General features: G+C 41.0%; 1 protein-coding gene across 1 annotated transcript in view; it reads right to left on the bottom strand.

The window, feature by feature from the left end:
* Nucleotides 1–23,094, bottom strand: part of APBB2 (amyloid beta precursor protein binding family B member 2) — a 150,940-nt gene that overhangs the window by 86,369 nt on the left and 41,477 nt on the right. Inside the window, exon 5 of the mRNA XM_080378984.1 lies at nucleotides 10,058–10,858. Within this exon, the coding sequence (XP_080235110.1) occupies nucleotides 10,058–10,858 (801 nt within the window). The remainder of the gene's footprint in view (nucleotides 1–10,057; nucleotides 10,859–23,094) is intronic.

Genomic DNA, 23,094 nt, shown 5'->3' on the forward strand with positions numbered 1-23,094 from the left:
CTGACTACTTCAAGGCTTTTGCTTGAAAAAATCATACTAGGTAATAAATTAGTCCAGTGTATCAAATGATGTACATATAAAATGATCAACATAACAAACAGTGGTTAAAAGCAATCCCTGTAACACACCACCATATAAAAATGGATAAAAATGCCCCAGAGACACTATGAGCAGGGCACAAACATACCTGCTTCAGATTTGGGGCTGTCCTCCTCCTTGCCCCCCAAGGATTTCTCATCACTGAAGTATCATGGATAAATCTACTGTGCAAACCAAAGGACAGGCGCTGCTAGGCTTTAGAAATCCAGATCTCAGACACTACAAGAAACCTACTTAATGTCATTACCTTGAGCTTTGTGACATCCTGATATTGGACATTTACGACCTAATGCTGAGTACCCAGCGGCTCCATACATCTCAAAATGAAGCAATTGAGCCTTAATGGCAGATGTATGTGCTTTCACGGGATTGCTGAAAAAAGGCTTCATGTCCCTTAAGGCAGGGACCATACCACCCACTCTCAAGCAAGGACCGAGTTCAGCGCAAGGTCTCTGCAGCATGCCAAGACCCATCATACAAGGCCTCTCCTGGCCCATGGAGATGGCTCGGTACTGCCCTGAATCTACCCACCTTCTCTTGATGCAGCAGCAATGAACCGAAGGCTGCCTGCACTACCGTCTAGCCCATGTCTTGGTGATACATGCTACAAGTTTTTGTGTATTTAATACCACAGCTTGCAATAGCACAGTTGTGACTCAAGGGACCCACAACTCCAATTCAACCAATCCCAAACTGTTAATTAAAGCCGATTTAAATTTCAGTTAGCTCAAGCGGACCTGTGAGAGAGTTAAGCACGTTACAAACCAGTGCACTGAGACTGGGGTGTAAAGGAGCCACTAACTTGGGGAGATTAAAAGAAATACCTAAAGATGCAAACATACCAGGGCAGGAACTCAGGGGAATTTACATCTGTGTCCCTAACTGCAAGACAGCTCCTTCCACCAAGGTCTGAATCGAGTCCTGAGCTAGGATTTAACTTTCTCTTAGCAGTACTTCAGTATTAAAGCACTTGTCAGCCAAAGCCCCCCTTTTTTTGCATGCTTTAAGTTTTCAGAACTTCTGTGAAGTAATGTCCCAACCTCAAGCACACACAAATTCCCCAGTGCTCACTTCTGCTGCTTTATCCCCAATCTTAGTCCACCCTGTTTACTGTTGCTGCCTGCCTATAAACGCCCCTGCTTGCTTCCAGCTCGTGCTTATTCCAGCTTCCCCTCACTTTGTGCCAAGTTCTCATTATCTCCACAGCTGAAGTTACTCTCCTTTTGCCTCCCCCTCCAATGGGTCCTCAAGCCTCCAGGTCATGCTCCCATCTTCCACCTCATCATCCTCCCCCCTCAACTTTTCTTTTTCTCCCATCAGCTTTCTCCTTTGCTGAAGCCACAGTGAGATAAGCCCACCAGTGCTACAGGGGCCTGACGCTGGTATTGCTGCAAATGCTCAGAGAAACAACTGCAGCAGCCCAGGCTTTGGGTGTCCACTCTGCAGGGGTTTTAGCTGCAAAGAGGCAGGAATCTCCCCAAACTGTACCAGCCATCCCCAGCATTGTACATCTAGGTGAACTGCTGCTACCCCAGCAGCTGTGAGATCCTCCAAAAGCCCAGGGGCCACTGTAAAGACTAGAGGCTCATTCTGCTGACCAGCAACACTGTTTCTCTACCACACCTCCTGCAGCTGAGACACTGAGCACAGAAGACAACAAACAAGCACCCAGCCAGGCTCCAAGAGTGCCGGCACACAGAACCCACCTAGCAGAATACATCCATGTTCTCAGCTTGCCTTAACAAGCAGGGGCCCACAGGTTATAAGTCCTCCCAAAGGTAACACTGTTTTTTTCTTCCCTTCTCCAGAGATTTCTACACCCGTTTCAAAGCATCAATCAGGTGGATTGAAGTTTGGCCCCAGTTCTATGCAGCGTTCAAGAAGTGCTGAGGCAGAGGTTTACTGGATCGATTTTGGTCATAATTTGTTACTACTTGCACAGCTTTATGAACTAGGAATTTTTTATTTTTTTTTTTAAGGAGGGCAGTTAGTCTGATATTAATTGATGGTGGCCTTTCTTCTGTGCAACTTCCTGCCTTGCCACCCCTCTGAAAGAGCTATCAGGATCCTGGCTTTTCCCCATCACTTCTCTGGCTTCTCTTCTGTGGTTTGTCTTCCTTTCCTCTTTGCTTGGTCCTGTATCTGACTCAACCTAAACTCTTTCCATGGTCTCAGGGGAGACCTGCGAAGATATACAACCCTAAGCACAGTAGAGCTTTTTCAGCAAAACACATTCAACCTCAGAGAGGACGTGCAGGATCCAGAATTACACCTGTCCATCCCTGAAACAACATAAGCTTGAGAAGCTTTCAAAAGTAGTTTGTCAAGTTGAGTACCAGACACGATTAAGCTACTCACCACTTCTGGAACTCGAGTTTTCCCTACAGATGCTCAGAAGAGTCTTTCAATTTGCTATGACGCACAACAAGCCCTGTATTAAAAGCATGTTCTAATACCTCTTAACATTACACATCAATGTAAACGGCACTACAGAGTTAGAGGAAACTTGTGGTGCTCTGCAGATCTTGTGAGCTTCCACCCAGGTGGTAGTACGATGCTGGCGTTCGCTTTCCTGCATTGTCTCGCCACAACCACTATTCCTTGTTGTCGTCTTTCACTTCCCCCATTGGTATTTTATGTGTTCCAGCAGTCAGGCCTGCAGGTATTTGTTTACCCCACAACTATACATTTTACTGAATAGAAAATATTCATTTTTAAACCACTCAAAAACACAGCACTGCACTTACATAAAGCAGCACTCTGATTTTGCCCAGATTAGGAATTATGTGCTTTACCACGCTAGCAAGGGAAGTGTTCCTGAAAAAACAAGCACCAAGAAATGAAGTATCAAGGGCAAAATAAGCCAGCTTGTTAAACTCCAATCAGGTAGCCAGTAGTTCAGCCAGAATAACATCAAAGTTAATAATGAAGCTGCATCAGTCAGGACAGGGCCACATTTGACGCTATTTTAGCCAAAGCACCGAGCCAGGCACAGCAATGCCTTGGGTAGTCAAAGCACAGCCACTAGACGGCAACTGTCTGTCAACCCCATCTCCCCCAGCCCCGGGGCACCCAGGGAGAGATGTCAGGCTACGAGAGAGCTGTGTTTGGAAAGAATATGACAAACTATCCTAGACCCTTCAGACACAATATAGCAGAGATCAACCAAGGAGCGATTTTTAGAAGAAAGCCAGACTCAGAAAAGGAACACAATTTGTTTCTGCACTACAGAGTAGATGTTGCAGGCTCTATCCAGCTCGTAAATTCATTTGTATTACTTGATGCACATCCTGCCTAGCTTGTGGTTGCTCCTTCAGAACACAAGTCCTAGTTCTTGCCTCCTGTCTTGAACACCACCAGCCATCTCAAGGAACATCAGGCAGGCAGTTGAATCAAGCCCTCCTTAGGGTGGGGGGAAATCAATGGCTCTGATGAAATAAAGAATCATTCTTCACCTTTTTGGTAAACAGGAAGTATGAAACTGCAACCATGACCATGCAACACATCCTGGAAAGCCTCTTCCATACTTGCAAATTCTGGTAATTGCAAATAAGAGTTTGGGAGAGGATGCTAATCACTATTGTATAAAACATTTACCCTCCCATTCCTGAATTCAAGCACATTAATTCAATTTTACATACCTATTTTTATTAACTATCCCAATTCAAAAGGGTGCTGATTGCTGCCCTTTACCGTGGAAACTTTGGTTTTCAAGTCAGAGCACTTATCCAAGCATTCTAGATATGGATTTAGGTAGCTCCACTGAGAACCACAGGGTAAAACTGACCTGACTGCCCAACTGCAGCAGGCAGCCTCCCTCTGCAGCTGAGAGCAGCATAACGTACTCGAGAATCATCTTTCAAGTTCAATTTACCATCAAGTTCAATTTATTTTATGGCCTTCTACCAGTAGACTGTGAATGCTGATCATTACTGCAAACGCTGTGTAACTATGTGGCCTCTTAGGTTTTCTTTTTTTTTTAAAACTGACTTATTTTTTCTTCCCTAAAATCCTCTTATAGCGGTAGCTAAAAGGAAGATAAAGATATAATTCAGTTACTCACATACAGAATGTTACCTACACAAACACTGGGGATATACAGCAACAGTCACCTTTCCTATTTCATAACAATCATCAAATGGTCAAGTCTGAGACTATAAAACATGCACCGTTCTTCATACATGGTTACTAGTAACATTCAGGATTAAAAAAACCCAGCTCAGTATTAAAAGCTGACAGGCCGCTAGGATGCATAGCGAGTGTGAATTAGAGTCTCTTATTCCTGAAAATCTGAAAATTGGATGTTTACCTAGAACCCTATAATTACACAGGTGATAATATAATTCTTTCTCTAGTATTATAGGACTTGTGTTTATCCACAGTGTAACTGAACGTATCTCTACTACCATAGATCTTTTTCCATGCTCAGGAACACAGAAAACATGCTCTGTAGTAAATAACATACTTGTTGTCTATATCAGATAGGTCCTGCAAAGGAAAAATGGTGCTTTTCAGAGGACATCTATTTTAATTTTGTCAAAGATACTGGTTAAAATCTGAGGCAGATCTGACCATTGGTATAAATCTTTCTGACTAGTTCATGATTTGCTGTAATTTTTATTGTATTAGAGGGCTATTCTGCCCAGATGCAGTGTTATTTCAGAACACCGGGCTCTGTTTACAAGAGACACTCCTGATACCCAAAGGCCAGTCTCATTGCTGTCCTTTCTGCACTGGGTTGAACTTGTCTTTTTGTAATAAGCTATTAAACTGACATCCCAGATTTGCTCAGAGACCAGCAGCAGTCAGGCATTTGGTATATGGCAGTCACATGCAGCAATGGCACTCCCTGAAAAAGAGGACACTTGCACTTTTGATACCCCTTTAAATGACATTTTCAACTGGGGAGAAATAAGGTGTTGTGTGAGCCAAAGACTGAGAAGCTGGGGAGCTTGAGGGGGCTGCTGCCCCTGCACAGTCTCCCACAGCTCTGAAGAGAGCAAGGAGGGAGACTGTCCCAGAGCAAGAAAACCTACAGCTCTCTAGCACCCCACGTTTCAGGGACCTTCCCAGTTAAGGGGCTATTCCCTGCTCTGGAAGAAAAAGAGTTTTGCTCAAATTAAGACAAAACAGGAAGCAAAAGCAAATTCCATTATTCTTCTTGGGTTCAAGGCAAACAGAATTCCTTTTTTTTTCTCTAGAGAATTCTCATTACTAATTCATTCCAGATTATTACACAGAGAGCTGGTGCTTTACTATGGACTACACTGAAACTATTTTTCAGGTGACAGAAAGTTGAAGAAATGTGCCTGCCTTCTACAGACCTTTTGGTGAGCTTCAATTAAAAAAAAAAAAAAAAATCCACCCCATAAACAGAAAACAGTAGTAGCATCATCTTCATCCTCTCTTAGGTTTGGGCTGTAGGGTCTGCACTTGACTCCTGCTGTTTGCACCACATTCACAAAATGTAGGTGAAACTGATAAATACACAGAGACAAATAATAGGTAGACAGTATAATAATACAAGATGGATTTCCTTTGAAAACGAAACTAAGGAAATTTTCTTGAGAGAGGAGGAGGAAGCACTCCCTACGATTTAAAACCAGTTCTGGGCCATTTGCAGTTTTAAAGACATCTGGAGCTCGTGTTTTGTCACCCACAAGACTCTTTTGTAAATGACAATAGGTTCAGCTGGATGGGTACAATAGGTCCTGGAGAAGATGCAGTGCCTGAGGCCAATGGAGGCAAGGTTGCTAGTCTGGGAAGGGCTGCCTGTAGTGCTGGGTGTCAACCAGCTCCTGTGGCAGGCTCCAGCCTGTCTCTAGGAACGGCTAGGGCTTGACACCAGCTAAGCATCTCGCTGACACCCTATTACTACTTTGCTGTCTACAAGTCTTTTCTGCTTCTGAAATCACCCCAGACTCTTTTATGAAGCACTGAATCTCAGAAACGTGAGAAAGTAAAAAGCACTCGTTAAATTCTCTGAAAATTGAAGTCAATATAGTTCTTATCAAGAAGCGGATACAAATTATTTGAGTTTCCTCAAAACACAATTCTTACACTGTACTGTGCTTGTGGTGTTCGATGCCCCACTATTAATGGACTGTATTGTATTTGTTTAGCAACATTACTAATCAGCAACATTAACATCTGTTTAATAACCAGTCAGTTGGTTTGCATCTTTAAATTGGGTTATCTTGGTTTTGCCTCCTCATTATGAGAGAAAAAGAGAGTCAGGCCTCTTGAAAACACCTGTTCATTATACTTCAAGTAAAAGTATTCTGCCCTAAGGAGAGTTCAGGAGGATTTTGTCTGAACAATGATGCATCCTCAGTGCAAACAATTAAAGGGGTAAATTTTTCAGGGCCTTTGAATTACATACCTCCAAAACAAAACACATGAAAACAAAACAACAAAAAAATCTCCCCACAAAACAATATTCTGTTTTCCTGGATTTGAATAATGAATTGTGTTAACAGAGGGAAGAGGAAGACAAAAAATTCCAAAGCCCTGGAAGAAGCATACTGTGATTTTCAACAGCGTCCTCTCAGGAGGTATTTCTATTGTATTCATACATATACTAACATGCTAAATGTAATCTCTGGATTGAACATCTACTGGTATCTACTGGACTGCTCTCTCTAATGGATTGATTGTTCTTAATTTTTTTCTTTTCTCCCCCCTTCCCAGAAGTCATATGACTAACACTCTACTTTTACAGACTCTTCTCCCAGATGCCTTTCTCCCTTCGTTCCCTTACATTTATTACTACAGCATAAACTCAAGGGTTGGAGACCCCACGCGATGCTCTCCTCCCAGCCAGATGCAGTAGCAGTAAGGAGCCCTGGCCATGCCTAAATCTTGGGCCTCCAGGATGGGCACCACCAGGGCTCACTGCATGACTCCCCAGTTGGGAGGGTTTCCTTCACCAATGCTAGCACACAGGGACAACGAGGAATGAACGATTATGTTAAAAAGACTGGAAAGATCTACTGCAGGGGAAAGTGCCGTGTACCTCTGGAGCCGAGCCAATGGCCCAAGCAGGTCGGTTCAACGCCTCCACTGAAGGGATGTTTAAAACTGGATCACACAATCACAAGAGAGCCAAGATGCCACCAATCCTTGCTTTCCGAGGTTTCTCCTTCTTGCCTACTCCTAAATGTGGCTCTCACATCTACTCCGTGGCCTCAGAGAGCCTACACACAGCCCTCTGGGAATCTCTTGAGTTTTCAGTCAACCACCACTGCATAAAGGCACTGGATGCTTTTTCTGCCTGCCGGAAACTACTTCTCTCTCCCCTGAATGGCAGAAGGGTGCAACTAGTCTCAGGAAGCAGCAAGTATTACTTGGTTTCCTTCAGCAATTCCACACACTGCTGTAGCACCCAAGTTACCTGGCCAGTGAGGTAACTCCCGTAGCTTGACCTGGCACAACAGAGACAAACACTTGCCGATGGGCACCACAGTAATTCAATTAACTCTTGGGAAGAAGGCATAGGTGATGGCTGTGCAAAACACTGAACTGTTCCTGACCTTGCCCTCAAAAAAAGAAAGTTCAGTCCATTTACTCAGCTTTTATATCACCTCTTATTACCCTTCAAACACCCTTGGAGATAGATGAACTTGCCTAAGGATTACTCAAATCTAAAAGGCTGGAGCCCCTGAGAGCAACTAGAAAATCTGCCCCCAAACAAGTAAGTCTGGGGATACTTGCACCCAGTTGTGATTTCTGCTTTTTTCTACACCAGCAGCGTTACTTTTTGCATCCCGCTTTTCAGCCCCCCAGACGGAGCTGCCAGGGAGCCTGAGAAACTTGCCAGTTTTATTGTGTCCAAAAGCCATCCTGGCACCCATGGCAATTCAACATCTGATTTCTGCGCTCTCTGTTGTTGTATCAAGTGATAGTCCATTTTGGAAAGAAACTGAAAACACTTAATAAAACCATTTTATCAGAGTGGAGGTAAATGCAAGATAGCAAATAATCCTAAGAGACGGATGTATCTAAGTATGTAAGGTGCAATAGCTGGATGTTTTTAAGAGTCCATGAACACTTACACATACTGCATTGGATCACTGGTTTTAAGATGCCTGTATGATAGGTCCTACATCCACTCAGTGCTCTCTGACAGTGAACATGAGGATGAGAAAAAAAACCACCTCTACCACTTTGATCTTGAAAGGCAATTTTGAGGCTTTCTAGGGCTTTCTGTTTATTTTAAACTCTTGTTAGAGACTGAACTCAGATATCTGGACATCTGCTTTTCTGTAACTGTTTATAATACATTGGTTGCTAGTATGGTGAAGGTAGCAAAGAATTAAAAGGAGCCCTTTATTCTGCTTTAGACAAGTAGTAAGCTCTGAGGGCTTTATTAATTGATATTTTTTCTTTCTTTTTAAAAAGAAAACCCCCATACTCAGCAGGGAAAAGTTTCCCTTGATTTCCATACTGCAAAAAAACCACAGCTCAGCTAAAACTTGGTTACTTAAATAAGCAAACTTGCTAACACCTTAAAACAGCTGAGAAAATCCCCCTTCCTGAATGCTGAAAGAACTCATACAACATACAGTGGCAATATACGTGGGAAGAAAATTTTACACACATTTAAGAGGAGAAAAAAAAACTTATGCTAGCTCTTAGCATCTTAGGCCACCCTTACTTAATTAGACTACTTGAATTACTCTAGTTTAGTTTTCAGTGAATATAGATTTTCTACTAGTTTCTCATTGCCAAACCTGTGGCAAGTACAAAGACAGAAGGAGCCAACAAGCTCAGCCTTAAGTTTTCTAAATAGCACCTATTGATAGTTTCTCCAGAAAACGTTACCAGTGATGTCACACATATCAAGTATCCCAAGAAATACTATTAGCTCAAACAGCAATTTTAGTAAGCTGAAAGCTTCTTCATTTTGCATGTGAAGAGGTGATGTCATGAAAATTTTCTCTCTTAACAGCACAGGTTTGTTAAATATCAAAAAGAAGATGTTATATGTCACATAGTGGGAATTCCTGGCTATGATTTTAAAAAACCCTACACATTAACATAAGTGTCACTGTTGTTATGATCATGCAAGACTGACATGTAAAGCAGCTATAGATTTAGACCACGGTGGCCTCCATACAGTATATAATCTCTACACTGTAATAATGAAATAATTTAAAATACAATGTAAGATGAGCTTCTTTAGACCCACATCACCCTTGAGAATCAGACTGGCACCCCTCATGTTGACAAAATTGTGCCTTTATGTAGTCAATATAAAAAAAAGTAATGAAATTCATTAACCAGAGTAAGTGAGATCTCTCAAGTTTTAAAAATAATACAGATGTGTTGTGAATCACAACAGAGCCATTGCAGAAATCATCATTACTGTTCAAATAATTAACAAGCCCAGGCTTCCAAAACATGAAATGCCATGGCTTCAGCTTCTGAGTCACTGTGTGGAACTGCTGCACAAAGAAAACGAAACACAGAAATTAAATGACCCGAGGACTTTTTTAAAAATAAAAGGGCATAGTGGGGATAGTCACAAAGTTTTGTACTAAAAAACTAAATATCTTTGCTGAACCCAAGAATCATTGCTCAGAGAAGTTTTTGTTGTGTGTAGGCAGCTATCAGTAGTTTAGCATCTCCAGACAGTCATGTACTTCTCACAACATACACCCACTGATTAGTGAAGAGCAATTATTTATAAACTAGCAAAAGGTGCAGTTAGCACATTTTTACGACACTGTCTAAAGCACTTGCTGGTGCCCTTCCTAAAGCTGCAGCAGTGGCCAGGCTCGAGCAGGAAGCTGCCAAGTGTTCCCAAGCAGACTAGGAGCTGCGTGCACCTTACAATGCAATCCACCTCGCCACTGAAAGCGCCGCTAAATCGCCTCTCTCCTTCCAGCTGCCAACTGAGAAGAGTTAAGAAACGTGTTTCTACAACAGTGGCTGTGAGCAGCCTTTACTGGCATACCTGTTTCGTCGGGCGAGCTTGGCGAGGCACTGTCCTGGGACAGCGTAGTCCAGCTGGAGTCCTCATCGCTTGGGGCCAGGTTTTGAATCCTATGGAGGGCACAATCTGTTTTGGCCCCGGTTTTTGGGTGGTCTTTCTTAGTCTCAGGGCTTGACGACACCGTGGCAACCTGGCCATCCTCTGGGCTTGACAGCTTGTTTTGTTTCCGGGGCAGGGCTTCTCCATTGACAATAACGGTAGAAGTCTGGCTGTTGCTTTGTGCAGATTTATCTTCCATTGAAACAAAACTCTGCTCTAGCTCTCTGGTAGATGTCTCTAGATCTGCATAGTAGTTCAGGAAGCTCTTGGTCCTCCTTGGCTGCGAGGGCAGTATTTCACAGCCAGAGGAATCCTGCGGGATCGGCTCTTTGCCTTCAAACTTCTCAGAAGTTACGTTTATGCCTGCAGTGGTACTGAGGTTTTTGTTGGGATCCTGCTGTCCCTGCTCGGCAGCTTTCCTGAGCTGGTTTTCTCCATTCTTCACCAGCTTTATGTTGGCAGAACTGTTACCCAGAAGGGGCTGCACTGCTGGATCGGAAAGACCCATGGCTGTCTGAATATTAGTCAGCGCATATTTTTTCCTGCACTTTGGAGGAGTGCTGTTCTTGGCCTCTGTGTGCCTGATTTCTGCATTCAGAAGTTCGTTGTGAGAGGAGCGCAGGTTAAGGGTGTTTGGCGGGGTGGCGGGGTTGTTGCGGTTCACAACGTCTGTCGTGCTGCCGCTTGCCATAAACACTGCCAATGCGTCCACACCGGAATCAACTAGAAAAACAAAAGAAATAGTTGTGAAACATGTTCATTACACACACTATTTTGCTAGGGCTTCTGGTCAAGGGATGTGGCACTTTTCGTAATTGTTTTATAGTAGGAAAACTACCACAGCCTAAGTGGGTAAGAGAACAGACAAAAGCTTAGCTTATTAAATAAAGAAAAACAGAGGCAGAAAAAAATATAGAGATTGTCAGGACCACAAAGCTGAGAAAAAGTAGAAAGCTTGACCTATATACAAGGCAGTTTTAGGGCAGTTTCTTCATTGTCTGACTCTGTTGCAGGAAGGCTTGGGGACAGAAGAATCGCCCTCTGCAAATGCCTGGAAGTCCAGAAGTCATCCTTACCATCATTTCATTTTAGTATTTCACCTCTGTCTCCGATGAGGAGGGGAAGAACTCCTCAAGCACTCATCACTAGGAAGCAGAAAATCTGAGAAATTTCTAAGCAGACCACAGGCAGATGCTGCTCCTTTTTCATCTAGGGTAGAACTGAAGCACTGTTAATTTTAAGCCTTAATTTTAATTAATTAATTTAATTAATGCTTAAGTATATTTATATATTCTATATATAATAATATATTACTTATAATTAATATGATAAATCAAATTAATTAAATTAATTAATACCATTAATGTTAAATTTAAGGTCAGTGGTTGCCTCTTTATACCTATATATTCTCTGCTCTTTTGTCTTTTTCTCCCCACTCCCTGTCTGTTGGTTGGTTGGGGTTTTTTTCTTTCAGAGGGAGCTTGAGGGTCAGAAGGTAGGGAATACAAACAGTAAATTATTTCACAAAGGTGTATTTGATTTGTGTGAGGAGGAAAAAAAATCCCTTGACAAAACATCCTGCTCTAATTCAATAAACTTTAAAAATTTCAAAGGTGAAGATAGCTCACTATTTCTACAGCTCACAAAGTTCAAACTGAAGGATAAAACATACATCACAGTTCAGTGTACACATACTCCATCATTAAATGAAACCATTCTTTTGTCTACTTGTAGACAACTTTCTTATTTTTGTTAGCCAGGGGCACAGCTCACATTTTAAACATTTTCTGAAAAAATATTAAGTTTATTGAGGGAACAGATTTTTAGACTATGAAAAATGATCAAAAAATGTAATTTTTGTATTTTTTAAAAAAATATAATTTTCCCTGTACTGTTTTATTTATGGCTACCACTAATCTGCACAAATACTTCATGAGCAGTAGTAACTGTTGTTTGACACCTGGTGACCAAATTAGAGGCCAATTAATAAATCACTCCCATCTGTCACAGCATGAAACGCCCTTTCTGTTGTTCCTAATTCTCAGATACCACTGGCTGCTTATATTGCACATAAAAACATGTCTGGGGTTTATCCAGGAATTAAAAGCTGTAATCTGAGCTAGCCGATGACAGAACATTCCAGCTGAGTTGTGCTGCATCCCTGTATATTTGATATATGACATAACTGCTGTACAGATTTACAAGAGATTAAATATATGGGTTTTAAAAGAACATATACATAAACACAGAGTGAAAAGGAGCACTTCATAACATTACCTAAATGCAAGCACAGTTGCTAGTGTTCCCTCCTCTTTGATGTGCTCTTAAAGCTGCACACTTCAAACATCACTCCAGTTCATTTAAAACCAAGCAGATCAAGTATACACTTCATTCCCTGAATCACCCACCTAGAACTTCTAAAAATCGTTTAAAACAGAATTTAAACTAAATTTTATAAATTTTCCTGCCTGCCATTTTCTCAAGCCTCAGTCAGTCAGTCTAGACCAACTGCAAATTCTGCAGAAGAAATTATCACCCCATGCACACTGTGCAAGAGCCATCAGCTTAGGTAACAGTTAACAAACATCCTACAGACAATTCCAGCTTTAGCCACAAAACACAACCACGAGATCATTTAAAGGAACTTTGTAAGTGTCCTTCTCATATAAACACATCAATACATGTTGCCTTCTGCATCTTACCTAAAACCAACCAAGTATAAAGCAAGCAAGGTCACATCTGACACTACATGTTACCAAAGCACACGTTTTAATCTAAAATACATGGAACGGCCTGTGTTTATGGACCGGCTGCTTCGTATCTTTTCTGAATCAGTTAAAAGTCCAACAATCTGGAATTCATGGAATTCACGGAATTCACGTTAAAAAAATCATTTAACAGAGCAGGATAATTTTGACTCACAGCCTGACCTTTAAAACTTACGGAACTGCACAGTACGTACAGATTTCACTGAAATATATTTTACTTTATGCTTTGGCAAATTAAAACAAGCAATGAAGTTTTTCATCAATTAATACAATTGCCACGACCTGGAACAAGACTGAAATTTATTGTTTGCCTTTGTTAATCATGCAGCCTTTGCCACTATTTTTACCACTGAACAAATTTCTTAAAAAATAACCTTCCTAGATAAAGCTTAAGTATCTGCCTGCCAAATTATCTCTAGCCAGTCTCCTGCCATTAGCATGTCACTTATCAAAAACAGAATAAGCACACAGAAACACTGAAACAAAATGTATTATGTTTTAATAGTGTGTTCGATAAAGCTCCCCCACTGATTTATTGAACATTGGCACATTGATCACTGACTGAAGCAAAGACTCCAGAAGTCTTTGTGACCCATGCAGTGTTTGTAAATTGGGTGCTAAGCTGGGCTGGTGTACGATCATGAGCAGAAAAATGTCAAAATTAATCTTTCACTAGACACTATCTCCCTTTCTGACCCCATTTCAAATGATCTATTAATCAAATCATCATGATCAAATGATCAATGAACAAGCAAATAGTACCACGAGGCGCACAGTGAGCAGAGCAGGCTGTCCTCTCAAGGGACAGGTGCCTGCTCACTGGCTGTCACCCTGCACTGCCAGCCAGGCCCTACGATGCATGCACCTGGCTTCCCTTTGCTCTTGGAAACAGATATAAAGGTGAGAAAAAGGAAAGCAACAAAAGAGGCAAATGGAGAATAAGAAATACAGATGGGAAAGGGCCGGTCTTGCATCTCAATACCAGACCAGGACTAACTGAAGTGCTGGAAAACAGCTGAATGCAAGGAAATGCTTAAACATACTGAAGAAATGCTGGATTGCCTAGTAGAACAGCATAAGGAAAAAGAATGATAGCTTGTCCCTCCTCCCTTATACAGTACACTGTGATGCTCAAAACACGTTACTCTTCCCAGAGGAAGCACATTCCAACTTTCTAATTAAAAGCTTCAAGGAAATGCAAATTCTTCCTGTGCCTGTAATTTCAAGCCCTAAATTCCCATCACTGACTTTTCCTGTGATTTTGCCTCTCCCGCCGACCCTGCCTCACTCCCCCAGGCTGGTGCTGTGTCCCCACCTGCTACCCGACACCCTATGCCAGGGGTCCTGCACCCAGGGGCTCTGCCACAGGCAGACCCCACCCCCCCGCTCGGGCAGCTCCTCGCACTGCCTGGCTACCAGCAAGGACATCGCTACTGGCACAGGGCACCCTTTTTTCAACTCCTCTGCCTTTTGCTAAAAAGCAAACGCAGATAGACAAGCTGGCCAGGAATCACTGATTTGATATGTGTATCTCACCTAAAGCAGGTGAACAGTGGTTAAGTTGTAAGTCAGCAAAAACAGGGTATTGTAATAAAAAATACTGGACTCTGGTGGTGCATAAAGACAGGATGTAAGCAGGTAGACGTCACAGCAATTCATTAATGGTTTTAGCTTGCTTACTTTTTGAAACAAATCACAGTCTTAACTGCATCTTCTAACATTTAGAAACATACCCACAGACACAGGTTAATACACTTTCACCACAATAATGTGAAAGAGAGAAAATGCCATTGCAAACAGAAAACAGGGCATGAACAATTTGTCTTTATCTCTAATAAGACTTTTTTGCATTGTATTGTTTAGGGTAGTTTTAAAAAAGCTGAAGAGAGTTTATTCAAAAAGGCACTGTTAAAAAGAAAAGAAAGTGCTTGCTCTTTTTCATGTGTAAGTGCAAAATGAAAGCAAAATACGGGCCTGGGAAGAAGAAAGAAAAATAAGAGTATAGTTTCACGTATTTGCATAGCAGAATCTTTTAAAGGGCATCTGACCTGGAAGTACTTCTGACATGGCTCACGGGGCGTCAGCAATGCATCAGGAAATAGATTATAATTTGAAATCTGAAAAGAGGGATCATTTAAGAATTAAAACCAAAGGAAAACACAAAATAAAAATACCACATTTCAAAAGCTCCTGAGAGATGTTAAGCATTCTAAACAAACCCCAAAACATAACAGTGAGGATCTTCTGAGCTTTCAACGATATTTGACAGTAATTAAAGTATGGGAGAGGCTAGTCTACAGCAATCTAAAACAATTATGACATTTTTCTTAATATACCCTTTACTAGGAGCACAAGTTCAACAATATTCTCCAGTTTTAATCAACACACCATAGCAAAACCTTCATCCCGTTAGAAAATTTGAGTTTTTCCCCAATTACCCAACTACAGCTTACTCATACAGCAGCACTGGTAAAAATAAACACAGCAGTAAGGCATGTGCACATGAAAATTCGCAGAATGAGATCCAGCATACGAAACTAAGCAGCATAGTCTGCAGGGCTGATCCTACAGAAGGGAATCATAAAAAGCAAGCTAGGCAGCAAGCTCCTGTACAGGACCCTTTCCTGGCCATCATCTTATAAAGTAAGCCATTTTGCCTTAAAGTCTCTGGTTTGGACGTGAATGACACGTACACTAGGAGACAAGGTGTTTCTATGCACTTATGACTATTACTGCCATTGTGTCTAGGAAACATAGGAAATAAATAATACAACCTTTTCATAAAGCAGATTCCCCTTCTGCAAGGGTAGCTGTTGAGTACAAAACATTTAATGACAAACTCATGCCACAGGGCTACAGCCTCTGGTCCTGTACAATTTGGCTCTATATAAAGCCGAAGCAGCTGAATAAGACGCCTGTATTATACAATGATTGCAACTCAACACTAGCTAACTCCTCCTGCTTCAAAGGGTAAATTCCAATGTTAAAATACTAATTCTTAGGTATGCTAACACACTGTCTTCTCACATCTGCATTCATTCAACTAGGACCAGCTAAATGGTAATAGTTAAACAGGGTCAGCTGAAAGCACCCTAATGAAGTCTAGATTTACATTAATGTAGCTGAAATCAGAATTGAGACTAGAACCTTTCTTAGTGGCATCATTCTCCTTCTTGCCAACATATCTACACTAATTCCAGGGAACATTAAACACTTTCAGAACAAAAAAGGAAGGAAAACACTTGAATGAAGTGCTGTGGTAGATCAGAGCAAACAACGATGTTCCTATAGCCAGTGGTTTTCTTCTCATTGCTCCCTCTAGCAATGACATCTCTGCTGGACTGAGCTTAGAAGCTAGAGAGAGAGAGAGAAAGCTCAGCAAAGACAGGAAAGCTAATTCCTATGGTGGGCAGAGCAGTTCTGGGAATGCAAGAGCAGGAAAGGAGCAGGGCTGCAAGCAGCTTGCACGCGTGCTGTCAAACCCATCTGCGGCCTCTTGCACACAAACCTCTGAGTTGCTGAGGATGAGAAGGACCTCTCAAGATCGTCTAGTCCAACACTCTTGCCCAAGCAGGGAATCACTGCTGCCTTCTCCACTCCACCCTGGCTCTGCCCTCACATCAGAACAAAATTGCTGCTGCGACCTGCTTGCTAAATTCGTCTTCTCCCATTTCCAGCTATTTCTGTTTCACCTACTCCTATTGAAATCACCATCCAGTAACCAGCTCTCTGTCCTGGCTCCTCTACCCCCAAGAGGCACCCTGCCAGCCCCTGCTGCCACAGTAATGACATCTTTCCTTTTAGAGCTAACCATGCTGCCAACCGACTGCAACAGCCTAGCAGCAGTGCTGTCTCTGTTCCAGTGAAGCTCTTATTACTGGAAATCCATAATGCTGATCTGTCTTTAAATAATTTTATTAAGGAAAAAACAACTTTAGATCCTGCAATGAGTGCTAGCATTCAAGTGGAGTATGCCTTCCCATTTGCCATTTTTTCTCACCACCTTCCCACACAGCAAAATTCCTCATCCAGCAAAAATTCAGAGACAAGATGCCTCTTAGAATCAGATTCTAACAGCTAAAAAGGAAAAAAAGTAAAATTAATAATGACAAAAAGTAATGGCCTAAATTCATTATGATAAATATATCTAAATAATCAGTGTATATTTGACTATCTGACTGAAACTCTATTACAGATGACCTGGGTCATCTTATGCTACTGGAGTATTCTTAAATAAAATGATCACTTGGAGAAACAAAGAGCAATTCTTTCATTTATACAAGGCATAACCATGACATGCAATCACAACTAATCCTGCATTTAGTAAGGGAAAAAACAAGATGGCATACTAAGTCTTTTCTAAATTCAATTTTCTCGCTTTAATTAGATTCTCCCCCCCCCCCCCCCCCCCCCCCCCGTGCAGAATGGAACACTCTGGCAGGCAAAACCAGTGTTGTCATGGCAAGAAGATGCAGTGTGCTTTAGCTATTGGCTACTTGCAAGCACAGATAATAAGGCCTTCTGTCTTCGGATCTATACATTCACAGCAACCTTTGCTAAGTAAATCTCTGTCATTTTTTTCTAATCCTGCTGTGTAAATTAAACTCCTGAGGCTTAGCTTTTTTTTTTTTTAATTGACATATAAATTACTCAGTTTCTACAATAAAGACTATATCTCAGACTTGTTAAAATACAAACAACTCTATTTTAAATGCTAGTATAGAGCACGAGCATAAGCTTCATTGTCTTATACACAGAGACACAAACTGAGTAATAGCAGCTCAAATTTCTGCAACTGTGATGACCAATAATTCAAGGAGAACTTGGTCTTCCATATCTTGCAACTTCAGTCTCAAGTGTCATCCACAGATAACTTTTACCAAGTCTGAAGGTAAGCAATGCATAATCAAACCTGATCAGAATCACCAGAATCAAAGCATGATGACACATGAAAAAGAAACCTAAGATAAGCCATCTCAGCAAAAAAAAAAAAAAAGATAATCAAAATGCTCTGTAGGACAGGCAGCCTACCTATATGCTTAATGGAGTAACAGAAAGGAATCAACAGCCACGGATTTGGCACATAAAATGACTTAGACTGATTCAGACTGAGCTCGGACTAGGGATTTTTCAGCCCCTTGTAAATTTAGCTTAGATCAGTTGACAGCTCCTAAATCAGGAAAGCAAAACCACTCAAAAGATGATTGATTCCTTAACAGGGTTAAGGAAGCCCACAGGGCCCAGCATCAGCTTTCCAGCTGTTCGTAAAGGCACTAACCCAATACCGAGCTCTTTGATCCAGAGACACAGGCAGCAAAAGTAGGAAAGAGATTAAGCACAGGTCACAGCATTAGTAACAGAAGGAGCAAAAATGTTAACTGAGCCCCTGTCAGATAAAATGGATGAGTTACGGGATGCAAATTAAAAATAAAATAAAATAAAATGGGGGGGGGGGAGGGGGGGGGGGCCCACGCGTGGGGCGAAGATGATCATCATTAACCACCTCCCACACATCCACACATCTTGTCTGTGGCTCTGCTATTTGCAGCTTGCAAACACTCAACTGTTCCTGCAAAGCCTAGAAACAACACTGCATACTTGTGAGCACAATCCACTTCAGATTTTGGTTTTTAGAGGAACTACTAACTGCATGCACGGAAATGCAGACATTTCGGCTTCTCTTTTTAAACTAATACATTTTAACAATTAAACCTCTGCTTGCCTGGCATCATTTCACCTACTGCAACTTCACCTGCCCTCTGAATTACATATAATAAGTTTATGACTAGTTACACATTAAGCTTTTATCAAGGTTATTCAGAAATGTTTTTCTGCCCAAATTACCCAGACTGGTAGTAGTAGTTTTGACCCACCGATTATCACTGCTTCGTAGCAGAGATCTTAAAATGCATTTGAAAGGGTATGGTACACCAAAATTGTTTTCTTGTTACTATAAGGTTGTACTTAGTGTCTAATCAGGCTCTAGAGATGAAAATCTGAAAATTAAATTAATGGGAAATAATCTTTCCGTAGACTCTCTACAAATTTAATGAAAAGAAATAAGGAAACAAAATATATATATAAATCAAAAGCATCAATATAAAGAATGAAAACTTCTAATTTCATTAATTCCTAAGTGTTCGCAAATAATTTCAAATTGGAAATAGTAAGCTGAGACCTGTGAGTAAAAATAAAAAAAGTCTAAGTCTCAGTGACAGAACAGAGCATTAGATTGACTGCCAGATTTTATAAAATGAAAATACCAGGGTTTTCAAGGAGAGGAAATTAAGATTTTGCACATTGACAAGATTGTGTCTGTTCCACATACATTAAAAACATTCTGTATCTCAGCTAGGTAAGGTTATTACACATGCACTTTTAACTACCTCTGCTAAAACTGTCTTAAAAGTCGTATGTCCTACCCACATACACCTTGCTCCCACTAATGGAACAGAATGTACTTCAAAGCACAGGATGCATCAAACCAGAAAAAGTCTCCACATTTCTAGCCTGTTTTCCCATTAAAAGCTGAACTAAAATAAGGCTCATTACACAAAGTGCTATATCTCAGCAAGGCTGAAGGTTGCCTGCAAAGCTACATACTGTCTTCAACCAAACTGTAATGGGACAAATCATAAATACTTCAAAACATAAACAGTTTATAGAGTGAGTGTTGCAGTACTGCTTAAGCTGACAGAATGCCAAGAAATTACTAAAATGGCCATACCCTACCGTAACTCTCCCAATGTAATTATGGTACAAGAATACAGGAATAACTTTAATCTTGACCTGCTGTAGCAAGTAGAGCTCCTGGAGAATGCTGTTGTACTACACTGAGAAACTTCTACCCGTAGTGCTCATATATAAAACAAAACCGCATGCTCATAAATAAAACCAAAGTATCGTATTTGCTTTATGGTCCCCATAAACTAAGCAGATCAATCCGTAATAAAGTGGAAGGAGAACATAACAAAAAAGCAACTGCACTTACTGGCATCTATATTAATTACGCTGAAGTGTAGCTAAAAGGGGGCTCAGTTTCAACAAGCAGCAAACTTGGCTGTAGGAGACATTGAACGAGGGGAAAAGAACAAGCTACTAGTATCACTGAATGTCAACAGAGTCTTGAGTTCTTGATGTGCTAGCTAAAAATCCTCTACTTTTTTTTTTATTTTTTTTCTTCTCATCTACAAACCCAGAGACCTTCACAAGGCACTTTTAACACCAAAGGAACTGGGGTTCCTATGAAAAGGGACAAACACACGCTGCAAATCTGGCACCATGGTAGCTCTCCACAAACATGCACAACCCCACTCTGGTCTCACCATGAAAAAGAAATAGACCTGTCAGGGTCCTGGGACCGGGATATTGTTTAATTATGCTAAGAAATAAAACCAAAAGTGACAATACGCATTCAGAGTAATGCATAGTTCCTAAACCAAGATTTTTATCTACAGGCTGAGAGTCAGCTCCTATCTGTGCAAACAGGCATGTGTTCTGGGGCTTCACCAGGATCACCCAAGAAGTCTTGTTGAAGTTATTGTGCGAAACTCCGCATAGCTTCCTAGTAAAGGTAGAAACCTAAACGAGAGGCTTTAGCAGGGAGAGCAATATATGTGTCTTTGGGTGCTTGTGTATTTTCACTCTATGTATTCCCTCCTGCCTTTTCCTCAGCTAAGCAACAATAAACGCGGAGCTTTTCAACAACTTTACAGAAAACTGTCCCGCAAAACATGATCTGAGCAGTGCTAAAGCTTGACTCTCATTTACACCAAAGTATCTTTTTCTGCAATGAAAAGGTTAGGAGATACAGGGCAGGATTTTGCAGATATAGAATTTTACTGGGATGCTCCTACCAATAATTGCACCGTGGATACACTCCTCCTGGTGGGTGAGGGTGCCACTTTGGGTGAGTTTTCTTTTCCTTCAGAAGCAGCTTCAAGCCAAGCCCACAGAGCTACTCCATGGTAGTGTTCACACCAACTCATCTTGGGATAATGATAGCAATGTAGTTACTGGCACTGGCTGCAAGACTGGAAGTTTAGGGGTTTTTGCAGGGGTTTACTGTTACTTATGTCACCAATCTCGCATTTGTTTATTTCACTGCAACAAAGCTAAGACTTTCCAGCAGTTCCACAATGCAACAAGCCCCTCGGGAAGATCAGCAGTGAGGGGCTGCCCAGTGCAAAGAAGTTTGCATCTGGGCATTCCTTAGGAAGCTGAAGAGACACAGGCAGAGCAAGAATTTGAATGTTCCTGGAGGGAAATCAAACCCCAAGTTTATAAAATCAACCCTGCTCTCTCTGCCCTCAAGTATACAGAATTATTTATAAGAGCACCTCTATCATGAGCAATGATCAGGAAGAATCAAGACTCCAGCCTCTCCCCTCTCCAGTCTAAGGGAGCGGCTTCCTGTGAGGGATCCTCAATCTTGATTTATGAACATTCCATCAAAATGTTATTTCCAAAAAAAAAAAAAAAAAAAAAAGGTTTACTTGGGAAAAACAAACAAATCACCTTCCACCAGAAGTTTCTGAAATAAAATTCCAGTCAGCTCTAATAATTATATTGGCAGAATTATATCAATAAATCATTCCATATGGACACTAGTCTGAGTCATTTTAAAATAAGAGATGCCTAACAGTTCAAAAAGAAATAAAAGTCCACCTCTGCCTGCCACAAATCAAGAGGATGACTTAAGACTGGGAGATGTGGCACTGTCTTCTGTGGGCAGTGAGGGCTGGTCGTGAACCTCCAGGCACATGCAGGTCCCTTCTGCCCACTGAATGCTCATGTGCCATCACAGGCTGCACTTCCACCCTGGCATCCTCCAGAGGTCAACAGGTGCTGAAAACCACCACCCACAAACTCCTGCACTTCCTCACTTCCAAGGTCTTCTGAAAAAGCGAGCTGCCTTTTTTTTTTTTTTTTTTAAAAAAAAGGCACTCTCACAATGCAGTGCATTTTATTATTATTACTATTATTATTATTATTATTATTATTGTTAAACCCTTCCTGAGCATCTAATGCCATCAGAATGGCACTGGAACCAATTCCATTTTCTCCTAAACTCTTTGTTCACATTACAGTATCATGCAAAATGCTACACTAAAGTAAATGAATTATTATGCCGAGGAAAGGATAATGCATGGAGAACTCAATAAAAAGTTTTTTCCAGACTTACAAAACCCTTTTACTCTGCACAGAAAAAAAAATTTTAGTATGAAAGAAAATTCGAAGCTACCTAAACAACATAAACAAGTACCATGTTTTCAGAAAAGCTACTGCAGGCAATGCAGAAAAGTGGGTTTTATGAGTAAATATTAGAAAGATACAAGCAGAGCTCAGGAGAAATTCATAGAAGTAGTCTGTTTACAAAACCTAGCTTAGCAGTAGCTGAAGACTGTACATCTCTTACAAAAGCACAGAAAAAATACAATCCAACAAAACTGCACAGAAGGGAGAGTTAAGTCAGGACAAGCAGTGCTACACAAGAGCCAGGGATACACCCAAGACTGCTTTGCTTACTGTCAGTAATCAACGGAGATCATTGCTCTGTAATTACACTTTTTAAGTCTAAACTAGCACACACCTGTTAAATTCACAGCTTTCAATTTTACATTTTAAACATCTTGCTGTTTCTACATCTTCAGCACCTGTGTTTCAAATGCGTTTCCTAGCACTGGGCTTCAAGTAAGCTGTTTTCTGTTTACATTGTTACCTGTTTTCTTGAGTATAAAACCTTTTGCTATTCTCCTAAGACCATGCACTATTATATACATTAAATTTATGAAATAATTCAACAAAACAGTCAATGTCATAAATGGATGACATATTATCTCACCACCAAAGCAGCAATACAGCTGCTGTACTCCACACAGACCTAATCCTGCCCTTCATAACCTTTATTTAAGTATATACATATGTATGGTCAGAAGATGAAAGTCAGGTACTAAGGCTTAAGGCTGCACCAAGTCCTTAATGGTACATTAAGACTGCACATGTGAATGTGAAACACAATAGCTGAGATGGTGCAACTACATATTATTTATGCAAAGAAAACAAAAGCAAAATTATTTACTTTACCAGCACTTTCACTGAGATCTAATCTGCTATCAGAGATTTCATTATGATTTGCATTTCCCTAAGACTGGGTAATTTCAATAGCATTATTGTTGGATGTCCAAAGCA

This window comes from Falco punctatus (genome assembly GCF_963210335.1).
Source record: "Falco punctatus genome assembly, chromosome: 1".
NCBI lineage: Eukaryota > Metazoa > Chordata > Aves > Falconiformes > Falconidae > Falco > Falco punctatus.